The 19331-nt window shown below is 44.2% G+C and overlaps 1 protein-coding gene across 3 annotated transcripts in view; it reads left to right on the top strand.

Moving 5' to 3' along the window:
- LOC100304405 (uncharacterized) overlaps positions 1-14656 on the top strand; it is a 39681-nt gene extending 25025 nt beyond the window's left edge. Inside the window, exons 16-20 of one of the 3 annotated variants that reach the window (XM_008670012.2) lie at positions 3129-3487; positions 12130-12227; positions 13593-13668; positions 14140-14262; positions 14364-14656. In XM_008670012.2, the coding sequence (XP_008668234.1) occupies positions 3129-3487; positions 12130-12227; positions 13593-13668; positions 14140-14262; positions 14364-14432 (725 nt within the window). In that variant the 3' untranslated portion in view covers positions 14433-14656. Of the gene's footprint in view, positions 1-3125; positions 3488-12129; positions 12228-13592; positions 13669-14139; positions 14263-14363 lie in introns of all 3 variants that reach the window. The other 2 variants (XM_008670013.2, NM_001165841.1) reach the window with 2 other exon arrangements.
- The last annotated feature ends 4675 nt before the right edge of the window (positions 14657-19331 follow it).

Here is a 19331-nt window from a genome sequence, read left to right on the forward strand (position 1 = left end):
GAGAAGGGACACGACCCAGAACACCGATTCTCCTATCCAAACATAGGTATCTACATATATCCCATTTTTATTGCTTCTCTCATGTCAATTTCGGTCTTTCCCTACCTCTTCTAACATTATTATCTTGACCTATGTCTAGGACTACACAATGATTGGTGCAAGTCTCCTTTAGACATGGCCAAATCACCTAGCCAATGTTGGACAAGCTTTTTTTCGATTGGTGGTACCCCTAGATGATCATGTATATCATTGTTCTAAACTTCGTTCATTCTTGTGTGACCACAAATCTAGCGAAAATATGCATTTCTGTGACACTCGTTATTGAACATGTCGCTTTTTTAAGGCTAACATGTGCCATTTTATAAAACTTGCCTTCTAGCTTTTGTGGTACCTACTTGTCACAAAGAATGTCAGATGCTTGGCGCTACTTCATCCACCCTTCTTTGATTCTATGACTAAAGTCCACATCAATATCTCCATCCCTCTATGGCATCGACCCCAGATATCGTAAAATATCCTTCCTAGGCACTACTTGACCTTCCAAACTCACATATCATGCACAACAGTGCTAAAGTCGCATATCATGTATTCAATTTTACTTATGCTTACTCAAAAACCTTTGGACTCAAGGGTGTACTGCCACAGTTCTAGTTTCCTATTTACTCCATCAACTAACACTATGTCATCTGCAAAAAGCATACACTAAGGGACATTCCATTGTATGTGCCGTGTAACCTCATCTATTACCAAGGGAAAGACGTACGGGCTCAAGGCTAACCGTTGTAGTCCTATTTTAATCGGCAAGTAGTAGCCTAGTAGGTGTTACCATCATTTGTTCGAACACTACTCATAACATTGTTGTACATGTCCTTGATGATGGTAACATACTTCGCTGTTACTTTGTGTTTGTCCAAAGCTTATCACATAATATTTCTTGCTATCTTTCATAAGTCTTCTCCAAGTCAATGAAAGCCATATGTAGGTCCTTTTTGCTCCCTAAACCGCTCCGTAACTTGTTATATTAAGAAGATTGCTTCTATGGTTGACCTTTCAGGCATGAAACCAAATTGGTTCTTAGGTATTAGTGTTGTTTCTCGCAGATGATGCTTGATGACTCTCTCCCATAGCTTCATAGTGTGGCTCATCAACTTGATTTTCTGACAATTACTACAACTTTAAATGTCCGTTGTTATTGTAGATTGGTACCAATATGCTTCTTCTCCACTTATACATCTTATTCTATAAGATCTGTATTGAATTAAAATACACTCTTGATAGAATTTTTTTCTTCTGTGGTAAGGCACAAAAATATTCACTTGTAAATATAGCATAACTTTAATTTTTATACTATCTATGTGCGGGTACAGTTAAATATTGAGTTTATTTGATATTGAGGACCCATAAAGATAGAAATGTTTACTCGTAAATATATCATAACTTCATCTTTTTATGCTACATATGTGTTGATAGAGTTAAATACCAAGTCCTGTGATTTTCTTTTAGGACCCATAAAAATATGCATGTTAGAGGTGTATGTCGTAGGCCTAGGTGGACAATATACCCATTAATGTTAGGGTAGGGGTCAAGTAAACCTCTTTATATAAGAAGAGATGTATGAACATAACCAAGCAAGAATTAAGAAGGAAAACCCTTCCCTCTTGCTCAGCCGTGGGCAAGAGCCCCCGGTTGGCCCCCTTGCGCTCCCTCAACCCTAGCCCTTCTCTCATTATATAAAGAAGCTTACTTGCCCTCTAAGCAAGTGATCCTTATCTCTAAGGTTTACTTGACCCTTAAGCAAGTGATCCTTATCTTACTTGACTCCTAAGCCAGCGGTCCTTAACTTCTTATCTCTAATTAACCCGAACACTAATGGGCTATACTGCCAACCTAGGCTCATGACATATGCCTCTAACAATGCACTAGTCTTTGATTAAAGTCGGCAATGAGTTAGCTGTCATCATCTAGGTTTACACTGATTATATGGTATATGCGTACTTGGACATATATTTATTTATATTTAGATTGGGTAATTAATAAACTGCTCAAGATTTCCGTTCATGGTTTGATTAGTTGGACCATCAGCTGATATAGGTACTAACAAGAACACATTTTATTCATAATTAAAATTATACCAACAACTTAGATGTGCTGATATTTATTTATTCGGAAAGAATAAAGGTTAAACAGAAAAAACTATAATATTGCATCTATAATTTATTTTAGATTTGATGTTTATAAGGAAAAATATATACTTTGTGAAAAAGGAGAAAAGAAGGATGGGATGAAACCATAAAAAAATAGAAGAAGCAGATATAATTAATTGAAAGGAAAACAAATCGAAGCAACAGAAAAAACAAATGGACGCAGCGGACGTAACAGAGGGAATGGAGTTAAAAAGGAAGCAGTGAACATAATAAAAATCCAAACAGGATTACATTGGGGGAGGGGTAGAAATAGGAGAAATAGAAACGGACTCTTATTTGAGAGCATAGACAATAGCTGCATTTGATTGAAAAGAGTAGTATCATGAGATGTGGAACAAAAAACTGGAGAGAAATTTTACCTCTTTCATATAAGGTACAGATACCGAATGGGTCATGCGACATAAAAAATGGAATGAAACAGAGATGCTCTTGCCTAAATCTTTGGTATCTTTGAAATACCACTAAAAGAATTTTGAGGCCAATACACAACATTAATCATTCTTAACAAACAAAGATAACAACCAAACCCTTGGTCTTAACTTCCAAGCAGATTATGGTATGCTATTGAGGAATGAGGACTGATGTATTGAGCAATAACTTCTTTCTTTGAATGGAATCTTTGCCTTTTCTGGAGTTTGGGTTAAATATTCCTTCTGTTCATGCTATATCAGCACACTGTATCTTTGCCATTTTTTGAGTTTGTATTAAATATTTTTCCTATTCATGCTCTATCAGCAGTTCAGCACACGTAGTCCAATGACAAAGTGTTGAAAAGAAAAATCTAATAACAACCTTCATAGAAATACAGTTTTGTATGACATCTTTACCATTTTCTTTTGAATTTGTTTTACATTTTTAAGTGATTATTTTATCTTGAATAACCAGCAATTGTATGACAATTATCTTTCCTATGTTGGACAGAAGACTCTCCTGAAAACACAGCAAGTGCACAACCATCACCTTATCATTCTGGTAAAGGGTACACACATGCAAAAGACTTGAGTAATAATATCAAAAAGGGTGGTAAGGCAAGCACATCATTTGGTATTCAGCAAAGAGCTGAGAAGTCCGCAAGGACTAAACGATCTACGAAGTCAATACTGCACGGGCTGTCTGATAGTGATAATAGTGATTCTGAGTTTATGGGCACCCTGTCGAGGTCAAGATCGCACACCCTGAAGACAAACCGAAAATTGTTTCAAAATGGCAGTACTGGTTTGATAACACCTCAATCCAGTGGACTGATAGAAAGAGAGAGGGTCAGAACTAAATCCCAGCCATTGGTAATTTCCTTCTCCTAATTTTGGATTATACTGATCTATGTGCTTAGTTTCTTATTCACAAATGATAACTGAACCATGTTGTGCTCGAGCATTATGATTTATTCATATTTAAAAACTGTATTTTGTTCTTTTAACCATGTTTTACCATATAATATCTGTAAGAAAACATAGAACTAGGTTTAAGCTGTTCGCCCTGATCTATTTGGCTGAGGGGGGCTGAGTAGATATAGGGCAAAATACTGCCATCAGAATTACATCATGATAGGGAGTGCAACTCGGGTACAACTACCTTAATCGAATCCAATTCTAGCTCTGCTATCTCTAGGACAGATCAAACCCGATTCTATCCTATCTTTAATCAGAGTCCGTTGAGGTGGTCTTCTATTATAGAACAACAATGTGGACTCGTGATTTGATATATGACCGTAGCCTGTATACAAGAACATTCTACTCTAACAACCCCCTCAAATCATAACGTGAACAATTTAAGGTTGTCTCTAAATGAAGACTTCTGCATAATTAGTGTCTTGGTAACGCCATTTGCAACTTGATCTTTTGTCGATATGATTCTGACTTCCAAAATTCCTCTAACTACTCTTTCCCTCACAAATGAAAAATCAATCTCAACATGTTTCATACGACTATGAAACATTGGATTTGCTATAAGATAGGTTGCTCCAACATTCTCACACCAAACCAAATTCTTTGGAGTAGGAGGACAAGAAACCTTAATCTCTTGTAAAAGGGACTGTACCCACATCAATTCCGCAGTGGCGTTGGTTATAGCTTTGTTTTCAACTTCAATACTTGAACTTGAGATTGTGGGCTTCTTGCGAGTACACCAAGACACCGATCTTATAGTTGGAGAGTGAGAAGGTGGCGAAGGCACGATGTGTGCGGAGAGGGCCAGAGGAGGTGCCCCAACAGAGGCACTAGTAGGGAAGGGAGACAACAAGGGCTCGATCGCCAGGGAGGCGATTACAGCAAGGGGGAAGACAAGCGGTCCAGGCACGTGACGGCCTGCCTGAGGGTTTAGCTCGACGCAGTCATGGAGAACAGGGTTCAAGGCTAGATCGAAGGACACGAAAGTGCCTCGGACAAGCTGACCGTCGTAAAGTAAGATGCGCACAGCGATCCCGGCGGAGCTAGGAAGGAGGGGGTGCTGGCAGCCAGTGCGAAGGCGGGGCTGAAGGAGCCAGGGTCCACGAGAGTAGTGGAAGGCACAAGTGCTGTAGTCAGAGGAGTAGGGCCAAGGACAGATGGGGGTTGGCCGAATGTGGCGGCGCCGTAGGTATAGGGGATGAGTACTGCCATGGAGGGAGCGGCGCTGCGCCGAGTGCATGGTTGCAAGAGGCAAGGAGAGGACGGTCGAGGGGCGAGTGAGGCACTACCGACGAGGTCGAGGCCTGGTGACGACGACCGAGCAGAGAGAGAGAGCGACGAGCGAAGACCACCGGTGAGGTGTCTGGGCGCTGCAGTTGCTCTGGCGATGGACCACTCGGTGGTGGGGCGGCACGGGTCGGACCGCGCGCCGGCGGGGAGGGAGGGCCGAGCGCCACCGGTGCTGCATGGGGCGGGGAGAGGGCCGCGTGCCGGCGGGAAGGGACCGCACGTCGATGGGAACAGGGGACCCACGGGCGAGGGGGCGGCGTCGTGGTGGTGGATGGCGGCGTCGTGGTGGTGGATGGCGGCTGGAGGATGAGGAAGATGGCGGCTGTGGGTGGAGAGGGGTGAAGAGAGAGAAAACTGGCTCTGGTACCAAGTTGGAGAGTGAGAGTATGGAAAACCCAAACACAGGGTTGGGTGTTGTATTAATAGACCGAGTTAGTTGGGCCTGACCCATTACATACGGGTGAGAAGGTAATTACACAGGGTAAACTCCAAACCCTAAATGGGTACTCTAACACTTATCAAGATATACTGCAAAACCTCTTGTAGAGCTTCTATCATCAATGTCACCAGCCCAATCTACATCAGAAAAGGCGCTCACAAGAATAGGAGACTTAACAATTTTTGGATTATGTCTAAGAGTAAACTTGACATATATGAGAATCCTTTTCACGACTCTCCAATGATGAGTGGTCAATGCATGCAAAAACTGACACTTTATTAAAAAGCTTGACCTGCGGGGGCTAAGATAGGCCTTAACATTTTTTAAAAAGACTCACAGGATAGCCCCATGTGGGTCGTGGATTTCAAATTGTGGGTCGTAAATACTTCACTACAAGTGATTCTGATTAATCCATATTGATGGTGTTGGTCTCTGAACAATAACAATGAGTGCTGATATGTCACATGATTAACTCATATGCATACATATATACAAGTAATAATAATAGACAGACCCAGTGATGGCGACTTCCACATGAGTGGGGTCTAGTGAAGGAATAACTGAGGCAAGTCTTACTTCTGCATTTTTGTAGAGGCCGCGTCCAAGCCAGTACCTTTTGGTCAGTGAAAAGGTGTCTCACCATTGCACTAGTCCTATCCTTCGTATACAAGTAATAATAACAAAAGAAAAGAGAAAGTAAAATGTCAACTTTGCTCTTTGTTGCCAAAAGTCAGCCTAGACAACCATTGACACATTAAGCTAACCCTTACTAGCCTTACAAGTGTACCCGTCTCGACTCACTGGTGGGGCTGTTATTTTTGCCGTGGCACACATTCCATTTTAGTTATGGTTTAATGTTGAGTCAGGGGTAGGGACATAATCGGATCAGATACAGATGAATATTACTTGTTACATATTTGTTTTCATATTTTCTCTTTGGATTCAGAACGGATACATCATACATGTATTATCGAGTTGTGTCGGATAATATTTGAATGTATATTGACATCTTTAATACGGATACTAATATAGATCAGATACATATCAGATATTGAATATCTGGGCTTGGGTACAGATCAGACCCCAACCCTCTTAGACGGATCGAATTTGAATACGATCGGATAATATCCGTACCATTTACATCCCTAGTCAGTGGTGGGGTGATGGTAAGGTTTGTTCTAGCCCTCATGTTTGTATGATTTCCTTAATGAAATAACACTCAACTCGTGTTTTCAAGAAAAAACTGGCACAACCACAACAAGCCATCTTCTTTCTCGACCATTTTCACCACAGTCTTCTACCTTTTGCTCGACGTTCACCATAGTCTGACGGTCGACGCCGAGGGTCAACGTCGAGCAAAAGGTAGAAGACTTGCCCTGAATTTGTGCGCACAGGGATGAGGTGGCTGCCGTGGACTTAAGCACACACTTGTTGAAGCAGTGATGGCCTACACCGCTGGGAACACACACGTGAGCTCAAATCTCGACCATGGCAGTTGCAGTGTCCAACGAGCGCAAAGGGTAGAGCAGGCAGTGACGAACTCAATAGAGCTCATTTCATGGACAAGAGGTGCAACACAAGGTGAGGAACACTAGTGATAGTAGGAGTTCAGTCGCAAAGGGTAGAAGATGTGGAGATAACTCAATAGAGCTCATTTCTAGGGCAGAGGTGAAGCACAAGGTGAGGAACAATGGTGATAGTAGGAGCTTGGTTACCTGTAATGGTGGCTATTATACTATGTAATTAGGTTGATCATGCCTGCCATATGTGCTGGTCATGCTTGCCATATGTGTCTTGGTGTTTATGGTAGTTGATCATAGATTAGGCAAGATCTCCATTGATTGGGTGCTTTCTATAAACCTTAGATGTGTTAGAGATGAAGGGGAAAATGTCAACATCAGTATTCCATAGGGTCCAAAGGGCAAAAGTACATGTGGACACTTTACAGGTAGAACCCTAGAGTACAAGAAAACACACTAGTATACATATACACTACCCCTCCCTCTCAAACTCATGATGGATCAACAACACTAAGTTTGGAAAGAAGAAAACTATGTTGAGCTCTTGTATGGGCCTTGGTAAGCAAATCCGCAAGCTGTAACTCTGAAGGCACATACTGAAGGGAAACCACATGATCCTGAACTGCAGATCGAACATAAAAACAGTCAATGCCAATGTGTTTGGTGAGTTGATGCTTCGCCGGATCCTGAGCAATACTAATAGCATCGGTGCTATCATAGTGCACAATCATAGGAGTAGCAAGAGAAATTCCAAAGTCAGCCAACAGCCATCGAAGCCATGTCATCTCAGTCGCCACACAAGCCAAGGCACGCAACTTAGCCTCAGCACTAGAACGAGCAACAACAGTCTGCTTCTTGGTCTTCCATGAAACCAAGGAGGAGCCAAGAAAGACACAATAGGCAGAGATGAACCTGAAATCCGAAGGATCAGTACCCCAAGTCGCATCAGAATAAGCAGAGAGCTGGTGCTAGGAAAGAACAAATGACGGTCAACGGTGCCACGAAGGTATCGAAGAACACGAAGAAGGTGACCATAGTGGACGGTACTATTGTAGTGGGTGCAGACATGAACTGACTCAGAATGTGAATAACATAGGAGATGTCAGGACGAGTTATGCCAAGGTAGACAAGATTGCCAACAAGATGACGATAGCGAGTGAGATCCGCAACAGGAACATTGGTGGCACGAAGACGAAGGTGAAGATCCATGGGAGTGTCCACAGAACGGTGATCAGTAAGACCAACACGATCAAGGATGTCCTGAATGTATTTGCGCTGAGCGTGGTAATAGCCATCAGGTGTGGAGGTGACCTTAATCCCAAGAAAGAAGCTAAGAGGACACAAATCAGACATGTGGAACTGCGCACTGAGTCGTGCCTTGACGAAGGCAATGTAATTAGGATCATCACTAGTGATCAACATATCATCAACATAGAGAAGAATGAGGGTGCGGCCTCGAGATGAAGTGTGAACAAAGAGAGCAAGATCATGTTTGCTAGCAACGAAGCCAACAATAGTGAGAACAGAGGTGAAGCTTTCAATCCAGGCACGAGGAGCCTACTTGAGGCCATCGAGAGAACGACGAAGCCGGCATACATGACCATCAGGAACAAGGTAACCAAGCGGAGGATGCATGTAGACTTCCTCACGCAAATCACCATGAGGGAAAGCATTCTTCACGTCAAGTTGTGAGATAGCCCACCGACGAACAGATGAAGGGTATGAACAGTGGTCTGATGAGCAACAGGAGCAAAGGTCTCCTTATAGTCATGCCCATACTCTTGTTGAAAACCACGTGCAACAAGTCAAGCTTGTAGCGCTCAATGGAGCCATCAGAGTGTGTCATAATCTTAGACCCACTTGCATGTGATAGGAGAAGCAGAGGAAGGAAGTGAGACAAGATCCCAAGTGCCAGTCCGTTCAAAAGTAGCAATCTCCTCAGCCATAGCGAATTGCCACTCAGGATGAGAAAGCACATCACGGTAGGAGGCAGGCTCAGAGAGAAGGGAAACAAAAGCGACAAAACCAAGACGAGTCGACGACAAATCGTACGTCTATCGCGAAGGTCATATCATGGAGGAGACACACCAAGTACAGATGGAGACGGGCTAGATGATGCCGGAGGGGATGATGGAGGACGCCGACGTCGAGTGTAGTGGAAAAGAATTGGAGGACGTGGCGGAAGAGATGGTGGAGGTGGGCAAAAGTACATGTGGACACTTTACAGGGAGGACCCTAGAGTACAAGAAAATACACTAGTATACATATACACAAACAAGATGATCCTTGCCTATATATTGTACACCCCTTGTACCTCTACCATCAATCTAGTATCTGGCAACACATATTCTATCATGGTGTCTAGACCGAGGTTTTCCCCTATCACTCCCGCTTTCCTTCCTAGCCCTACCACCAGGCCCTCGAGGAGATCCAATCTGCTCCATGGCCAACCTCGACATTGATGCCCTACAGACACATCACACCTAGGCCGTCGTCGAGGCTGCTCACGCTATCGTCACCCCTCCTGCTGGTGCCAACGCCTCCAACCTCTCCGATTGGCGCAACAAGGGACACAACAAAGGCCACAATGACGACGGCGGCCACAGCGGCAGCAACTACGGCTCCAGAGGCAACACCGGCGGCCACATCTCGGGTGCCCTTGCTAAGGCACCTGCTCTTGCTTGTCCCTCCTACAACCCCTATATTGGTCACATCAACATGTGGCGTGGCCCGACTAATGGGGGGGGGTCAGCAGTAGCAGTGTCCCCAATAGGACTTTTTTATCTGATCCGCGGGTGGCCAGTTGCATTGGACGCTGCCCCCGTCCCAGTAGCATTGGGTGCTCAGCAAACATGGATGCCCTAAACTGGTTCCTGGGATCAATAGACCCTGCCCCCTGGTGACCTCCTTCAACACGATGGTCCTTTACCAGCCGTCTACCGTGGTAGCGGATTGGGTCGTCTACTCCGGCACCACCAACCACACTACTTCCAACGCCACCAACCGCATCGTGCTCTTCCTCTAACCTTGTTGGTAATGGATCCTCTCCGCTGACCACCATAGTTGGCGTTTCGGTTCTTCCCAGTCCGTTCTACCTTAACAACGTTTTACTTACCCCTAATATTATTAGTAATCTTCTTTTTGTCCGACGCTTTACTACTGATAATCATTGCTATATAAAATTTGATCCGTTTGGTGTTTCTGTGGAGGATCTTTTTTTTTCCAAAAAACGTGATCGCAAGGTGCAATAGTGCTGGTCCACGATACACCCTATGCCTCCCTGTGTTGCCTGGCCTCACACGTGCGTTGGTTGTTGTCTAGACCTCCACTTGGCACCGCTGCCTTGGTCATCCTAGCCCGTACGTTCTATCTCATCTAGCTTGCTCGTCAGCTATCTCTTGTAATAAGGACATGGATGTTTCCCGCTGCCACCATTGTTGTCTTCTCGTATTATGCATCAGTTTGATCTCGTGCATGTGACTTGTGGTCTATGGACTTCTTTGGTTTTTAGTGTGTCCAATATTACTTGATGATTTTTTTCGCACTACTTGTGGTCCTTTCCGCTTTGCCTGTAGCATGACGTTTTCACCACTCTGTCACACTTCTTTTCTTTTGTGTCCACCCAATTCGGGTGCACCATAAAGAGCATATGGTGCGACAACGGTCGCGAGTTTTAACAACTCATCTACTCGAACCATCTTCCTCACCCATGAGGTTGTTCTTTAGATGTCCTGTCCTTATAACCTTCCCTTAGAACAGTAAGGACAAACATATTATTTGGACTACAAATAACATCATCCGTTGCTTACTGTTCCAGGCATCCCTTCCCGTTTGGTATTGGGGCGAAGGTTTTCACACCGCCACCTATCTCCGTAATCGTCTTCCATCCAAGGCCATCGCTGCATCTAGCCCCTACGTCACCCTATGCGGTATAATTCTATCCTACGAGCACCTTTAGGGTTCTGGGTGTGCCTGCTATCCTAATCTCTCTGCCTCTGTCCCCATAAACTTGCTTCCCGTTCTTCCCGTTGTGTTTTCCTTGGTTATTCATCCGATCATAAGGGGTGTCTCTGCCTTTACCTCTCAAATTGCGTATCGTGATCTCCTGTCACGTCGTCTTCGATGAGTCTGCTTTCCTTTTTTCTGAAACTGCTGATTCTCCTAATGATTTCGACGTTCCTTTTGAGTCGGACCCGGTCCCCTGCTAATAGGGACTAGGCTCGGCCCTATAGGTTTCCCACGCCATGTGCAACCACGTTTGGCCCTGCTGGTGTGCCTGCCTCGGTGATGGGGGCTCCTGCACCTTCGGCGGGCACGCCTAACACCTCCCTAGGCTAGACGCCCTCCATGGCGGCACCACCTGCCCCCCTGTTAGGTCTGCTGGTCTCATCAGGCCTTAGCGTTGACCGCCAGTCAGTCTGCATCGACTCTTTCATGTCGATGCCCGGACGCGGGAGCTCCTGGGGGCGCGAGCTTGGGGAAGGGCGGCTCGGCCGCAGTGGCTGCGCGGGGCCGAGGCCGGCGCGAGCTTGGGGAAGGGCGGCTCGGCCGCTGGTGCTGCGCGGGGCCGAGGCCGGTCGGTGCAGGGCTGGGCTCCTGGTGCGCGTTGGGGAGGGCTCCTGGTGCGCGCGCACGGACGACCCTGGCGCGATGGGAAGCAGGGGCGGGCACACCAGACGGCGCGCCGGGGAGGGAGGCTGGCGGCCGGTGGTGGGAGGGAGAGGGGCCGGCGGCGGGGGTGGAGGTCGGTCGGTTGGAGCCGGCGGCTGAAAAAAACCCCTAAACCTAACTCTTTGATACCATGTTGGAATGAGAACCCATAACAATAAACAGGGTTGGGTGTAGTATTAATAGACTTAGGTAATTGGGCCTGGCCCATTACATTGAGGGTGAGACGGTAATTACATGGGGAACACCCCAAACCCTAGACGGGTAGTCTAACAATGTGAACCACAAAAAAAGTTTATGGACCCAAAAGTTCAATCAAAGGGCCAAACAAGAACGTGTATGGACTTATGGTAAACCAGTTAAAAAGTTTATGGACGCGAAAATCAACTTTAAAGGCTTGTTTGAAACATGGAAACTAATTCTTGCTCCTATGTTTTTCCTTTGAAATTCTCATGTTCCTTAGAGGTCCTTAGAGTTCATGGATCTAACTGAAACCCCAACATAAGCTAATGGACCTCTGGTGCATCTAATTGTGCATGTCTCATCGCTACTTGCCTACTTTATAATTACTAAAACTCATATCAAGGTGCCATAATTTTATCTGTCTGATATTTACTGCCCAGGACCCAAAAGCAACAAGCAACGGAGATCTACATACTATGGATGAGTATCAGTCTGTTATCATGCAGTTAAGGGATGAAAATTCATCACTAAAGGAAAGGTAAATATCAGCGTATTACCGTTGGGCAACCAACAATTACTATATGTCGATGGTATTTTACGAGATCTAATAATTGAACAAAGTTCAAACTTAAAAACATTGGATTGATCACATTGTCACTTTCTTTGCATACTTCCTGTTGTACAACTGTTGCGAGAATGACTTAAAATGTAGCAACAAGTTTGTGTTAAGGGATTCCTTATTCAAATGGGCTTTGGTATCAAGAGTCAAATGTTTTCGTCGAACAACGTTGGAGAGCTACGTGTTATTACATTAAGAAATAAAAATGGAGAGACAAGAGTCTACTCCGAGTACAAGGGAGAAAGAAACTAACTACTGCACCCAACACTTAAGAAACAATAAAAACTAAAATGAAAAAAATTCCATCACAATAAAACAGCACAAAGCATTCCCATCAGCAGCTTAAAGAAACATCTCATTAGGAGCAGAGGCACCAGTAATGCACCACAAAGCACTCATTAGCCACAGCTTGTAGAACCAATTGGACATTTGGAGGAGCTCCTACGAACACACAAGCATTACGATCCTTCCATATTTCAGATGGGCTATGGTACCTAGAGTCATGAATAAGGGATTATGATGACCCACAGGCCACGTTCAGAAATTAAAATTTAAAATTGGCAATGGACCTGTATTAGATACTTCGCCTTCTGATCTTGTTGTTAAGAGAGGAATGTGTTTTTTATTAAAATGATCATGCCGACGAGACACATAAGTGGCTGTTGAAGTAAACCATAGATTCCAAGTAACCTCACCTTGGAAGTTTTAATTCTTGACACTTGAGGATTTGTTTGGTTAATTAAGAGTTGGAATTTTCATATTGAAAGGAAATTATAGCCTGTGTGATTTGCTATGCTTCTGTGTGGCCTGTATGATTTGCTATGCTTCTGTGTGGCCCGTCCTGCATATGGGTGGGTTTTAGTGGATTCTCACCTCTTGAGTTTATATAGTTTTCCCAAGAAGGGCTATTTGAAAATTACGTCACTTTAAAAAATTCGTTATGTTTCACTTGTTATGAATAGAAATTGCACAAAACATTGTAGGGATCATTTGTACTTTATATATGCTATATAAAAACTAGATTCCTTTTACTTTCGACCATCAAGGTGTAGCTACTCCAGTCCATTTGACCATGACAATGTGGAACTACCAAGCCTGCATGCTCGCAGTCAAAGTTACTTGGTCAATTGGGCTACTTTTAGAAATGTTTTGACAACACGGCAACGGGATTGTTCCCATGCAACTGGAATGGGACTGACATTCCCAGGATGAGGAACGGGCATTGTAATGGTACTCCAATTTGTTTTGAGATTGCAGTAAGGTGCCTTCATGTTCTTTTCTCAGATTATCAAAGATGGAAGAATCGATGTCGCAAGAGCTAGTGGTTGAGTGTGACAAGAACAAGTCTTTGACAGAGAGGGTATGCTCTTCTGTCTTTTCTGCGTACTGTTTTGCTGTAACAAATATTGTTGCTTGACCTAAAAGAGTGAGAATGCCCACTGTTATGTTTGACCTAAAAAGACAAGCTGTGTTATCTGTTACCATTATATATTTGTCGCTTTTTAGTGGGTTGAAATGTTTTACCATTGAAATCTATGTTTATATGCCTGACACAAATGTGCTTTGGTAACTTTAGTTTCCCCATTCACCACATGGATCCATTTTTTATTGTGTTTGGTAAGGTAACAGGCCATTGATATTTTAAATTCATCCTATTTTGTGCTATGTATTGGAAACCCTAACCCTAACCGGTTGAAGCCATTACATTAGGGACATTACAATTACGCTAACACTATGAGCTGTCGTATTTATCACATGCCTGACTTTGCTCTATATGAATACATTGTGCTCTTGGCATAACATATGCTGCTCGCACCCTCCTATTTTTCAGGTGGAGGATCTGCAGAGACAACTTGAGTCTGCAACCAAGGAACAGGAGGCGCTGATCGACATCTTCTCAGAAGAAAGGAACCGACGAGACCAAGAAGAGGAGAGCCTGAGGAAGAAGCTGAAGGTGAGTGAACAAACTGACTGATGGAAAGTCGCAGCACAACATGAACCTTTTGTTTCTTGCACTTCTGAACATTTTCTTGCAACTTATTCCCTCTTTGGCAGGACGCATCTTCCACCATACAGGATTTGCTGGAGCAACTGAATGCTGCCAGGAAAGGCCGCAAAGTTTGAGGAAATAAACTAGTAACGTTGCTCCTTGCGGGCATCATCTTAGATTAGAGTTTGAGGGTTAGCTGCATCTACATTGTGCTCCAGGTCGTTTGGAGCATCCCATGTACAGCCAAGCAGTAGTGACCACTGAAGAACACGTTATGCTTTATCTGCAGTTAGCAGTTACCCTACAAGAAATAACTTGCGTAATTATCTTTTTATCCTGTTACGTCATCTCTTGATTACTTGTCGGTTTCTGTGCTCTGGTTGCTGCTGCTTTGGGCTTCGGGAATACTTGTACTACCAGTTGGCCATGGTTGGTTTGAAAGGTTATGTTACTGCAAGCCATGGATCTGTAGTGTCTACGAGGTCCTATCGAGGTCGCTCATACAGACGATGGGGTGAACGATGTGTTATTCTTTCATTCAATTTCTGTGTCTGGAAGATTACATGAAGAGGAGAGTAACTTGGGAGAGGGGGAAAGAACAGAACTGCAAAATACTGACTAAACCCAGCCCTGGTGTTCTCGCTCTATTTATATGTTCACTTAGGATATGTTTGGTTTAAAGTCAAAGTAGTATGAGGTGGGGTGAAACAACCTCTCGATTTTTTGGGATTACACCGCTACCAAAAATTACTTCGGTTTTGTCTCGTCCTCACGTGACTTATCCAAACACTATAGAAACTGTAGTCGTCTTCTTCCATCACTCTTTGTACATCTAACTCTTCAACGTTTCAGGCCCGCTGCCGTGCCCAGCCCGTTGTCAGTGGACGCTTCACCTGTATTATTAGACGTGGAGGTCCTTGAGAACTAAACTGGTGTCGTTGTCAGTGGACGCTTCACCTGTATTACTAGACGTGGAGGTCGTGACACTGTCCCCTCCTTGAGAACTAAACTGGTGTCGATGGATAGTGACTTTTCATAACGTAGTAATCTTCCAAGTTGTAGCGTCAAGTGGCAAAGAACTCCATTTGATCAACACCTGAACAACCGTGGTGTTACCACGCTTAGACAAGCGATGATCCAGAGTAGCTTCTGGCTGAGCAGCACTGATGTCGAGCGAAGGAATCATAGGTGAAGAAAATATAGGAGTAAAATCCGGAGTAAAGCCCTTAAGCCGGGAAACGTGGAAGGCGTGGTGAACTTGAGAGCCATTAGGCAACTGTAAGCAAAAGAGCCAATACGCTCCAGAAATATTTGTATGACAATTTGGGGCCACTAGGAACCACCACTAAAGACTGCACATAAGGCTGAAGTTTGAGCAAGACACGTTCGCCCACTTGAAAAGAACACTATGTCTGGTTGGCATCGGCATATTGTTTCATTTTCAGTTGAACGCGAGCCAATTGAGACTTGAGAATGTCAGTGAACACCTGGCGTTCCTGAAGTAAAGATTGCACATCTGTGTGACCAGACTGAAGCTGTGGAGGCACCACATCGTAAGACGCATCATGGCCATACAAAGCTTTGAAGGACTGCATTGCAGGGAGGAGTGAAAGGTAGCATTAGACTATCTTGAGTAGTTTACCTATCTCATACCCATATTTAAACTTCACTCTACGAACATTGCACTCTACAGTGCAGAAACAGTGCAAAAATAGTGTTTTTAATAAGCTATGAGTAATCTGTTAGAGGTGGTCTTATACCAGAATTCCGCCAAAGAAAGTCACTTGACCCACTTTTTCGGGGTAGCATGCACTGAACACCGTAAAAACATCTCAAGGCATTGATTGACACGCTCCGTGTGTCCATTGTTTTGAAGGTGGTAAGCCGAACTAAGCTGTAGCTTGGTGTCAATGTCACCAGCAGGCCTTCTTCAGTACCGGATGCAGCATCAGGTGATCAGGAGGAGGTGCTAGGTGGTCTACAGGAGACGAGCCAATCATTACCAAGTGATGGGCCGGAGGTTGACAATGGTAATGGGCCGAGGACGGACGTTCGCGCACGAAGGCCGAACCCACGCGTCATCGGGTTGTAGTGGACTATCTGAAGCCTGTTATATGCGTGGACAGGAGGGTGGAGAAAGCTAGGAACATTTTTGTAATAATCTGATAGTGTTCTACTTCCTCCTCGCGTCTTCCTCTACCTCCTCTACCTGTTGCCTTCTTGTTACTGCTACACTATCGTGGTGTCACACATGGATTTAAGAGAAAATTCAGATGCATCTTAAATATGTGTTAAGATTAAATCTGACACATATGATGACTCATGTTACATAAATCAATATCAGATCTTTATTATATAATAGAATTTCGTACAAAGATACCTGAGCAAAATACATTGTATAATGACAACGATCCTCTACAACCATAGTTGACTAGGAGACGACGAACTAGATCTCTCGCCGACCTCATCACAACATCTTCCATGCTCCTCCGGCAGTACCTGTTCTTGACATGATGTGATTATAGCAAGAGTGAGCTCTCATACGATCATCGCTCAACAAGTGTGGGGAAAAGTGTGTATGAGCTCACTTACAGTGGGGGCTCATGTGTATTACCAAGAAAAATAGTTAAGGCTAAGCATTACTTTTAAATAAGTTGGTCAAAATTTTATTAACAATTACTAAGTATAAGTAAATATTATCCCAATTAAATAATTGATTATAATGAATAATAAATCCCACAATGAAATCCATGACAGATTAAATTTAATTACATAAATTAATGATGTGAGGGTTCGAGCCACTCTTAACCGTGAGCACGACTGGTATACCAGTTTTACACTCTGCAGAGGTTGTGCATCTTTACCCACAAGCCATGATACCCATCTGCCACGGGTCATGAATCCGATACACCTCTACCGAGAAGGCGAGACAGGATATCACTATGAGACTTTTCTAAAGTTCCACTAGTTTGACAAAACCCACTACGGTTTCAGGCAAAAGGGAACATATGAATCCCTCGTAGGGATGACAATTTTACCCGCGGGTTCGGATATCCGTCAGATATCTGACCCATCGGGTTTGGGTTCGAGCACAAAATTTAACTCTTGGGTCTCACTCGTACTCCCGGCTTCCACATACAGTCGTCATCACCAGGACTAGGAGGCAAGACTATAAGAGACTCGCCCACGCTCACCATGCTCCTGGAGTCCTGCTTTGGCATTCTCCATTTGGCCATCCCCTCCAGCAGTTCGACCTCCACTGCTCCATGCCTCAGTGCAGGTTTGGCCCCAAGCGCGGCGGTGCAGGTGCTGACAAATCTCTATCTATCTCCCTGAAATTCGCCTAGAGGGGGGGGGGGGTGAATAGGGCGAATCTGAAATTTATAAACTTAAGCACAACTACAAGCCGAGTTAGCGTTAGAAATATGGACGAGTCCGAGAGAGAGGGTGGAAAACAAATCGCGGGCAAATAAAGAGTGAGACACGATGATTTGTTTTACCGAGGTTCGGTTCTCGCAAACCTACTCCCCGTTGAGGTGGTCACAAAGACCGGGTCTCTTTCAACCCTTTCCCTCTCTCAAACGGTCACTTAGACCGAGTGAGCTTCTCTTCTCAATCAAACGGGATACAAAGTCCCCTCAAGGACCACCACACAATTGGTGTCTCTTGCCTTGGTTACAATTGAGATGATCACAAGAAGAATGAGAAAGAAAAGAAGCAATCCAAGCGCAAGAGCTCAAATGAACACAAATGTCGCTCTCTCTAGTCTCTATTTGATTTGGAGTGATTTCGGACTTGGGAGAGTATTTGATCTCTTTGGTTGTGTCTAGAATTGAATGCTATAGCTCTTGTAATGTGTTGGAAGGTGGAAAACTTAGATGCCATTGAATGTGGGGTGGTTGGGGTATTTATAGCCCCAACCACCAAAAGTGGTCGTTGGGAGGCTGTCTGTCGCATAGCGCACCGGACAGTTCGGTGCGCCACCAGACACTGTCCGGTGGTGCACCGGACAGGTCCTGTAGACTGTCTGGTGCGCCTTCTGCGCGTGCTCTGTCCTCTGCGCGCGTAGGCGCGCATTAAATGTGTTGCAGTCGACCGTTGCGTGCGAAGTAGCCGTTGCTCCGCTGGCACACCGGATAGTCCGGTGAATTATAGCGGAGCGACCTCCCATTTTCCCGAAGGTGAGGAGTTCAGCGTCGAGTTCCCTGGTGTACCGGACACTGTCCGGTGGCACACCGGACTGTCCAGTGGCACAACGGACTATCCAGTGGCACACCGGACTGTCCGGTGCGCCAGACCAGGGTGCCTTTGGGATGTCTTTTAGCTCTCTTTATTTGAACCCATCTTTGGTCTTTTTATTGGCTTGTTGTGAACCTTTAGCACCTGTAAAACTTATAGACTAGAGCAAACTAGTTAGTCCAATTATTTATGTTGGGCAATTCAACCACCAAAATCAATTAGGAAAAAGGTGTAAGCCTAATTCCCTTTCAATCTCCCCCTTTTTGGTGATTGATGCCAACACAAACCAAAGCAAGCATAGAAGTGCATAATTGAACTAGTTTGCATAATGTAAGTGCAAAGGATACTTAGAATTGAACCAATATAAATTCTCATAAGATATGCATGGATTGTTTCTTTATATTTTTAACATTTTGGACCACGCTTGCACCAAATGTTTTGTTTTTGCAAATTCTTTTGTAAATTCTTTTCAAAGCCCTTTTGCAAATAGTCAAAGGTAAATGAATAAGATTTTGAGAAGCATTTCCAAGATTTGAAATTTTCTCCCCCTGTTTCAAATGCTTTTCCTTTGACTAAACAAAACTCCCCCTTTTTGAAATCCTCCTCTTAGTGTTCAAGAGGGTTTTGCAATTTTCAAAGATACTACTTTCTCCCCTTTTGAACATACTTTCTCCCCCTTTTGAACACAATAAGATATCAATTTGAGAATCTTTATTTTAAAATTAGGTGGTGATGCAGTCCTTTTGCTTTGGGCTAATACTTTCTCCCCCTTTGGCATGAATCGCCAAAAATAG

The sequence above is a fragment of the Zea mays genome, chromosome 2, assembly GCF_902167145.1.
Source record: "Zea mays cultivar B73 chromosome 2, Zm-B73-REFERENCE-NAM-5.0, whole genome shotgun sequence".
NCBI classification, from domain to species: domain Eukaryota; kingdom Viridiplantae; phylum Streptophyta; class Magnoliopsida; order Poales; family Poaceae; genus Zea; species Zea mays.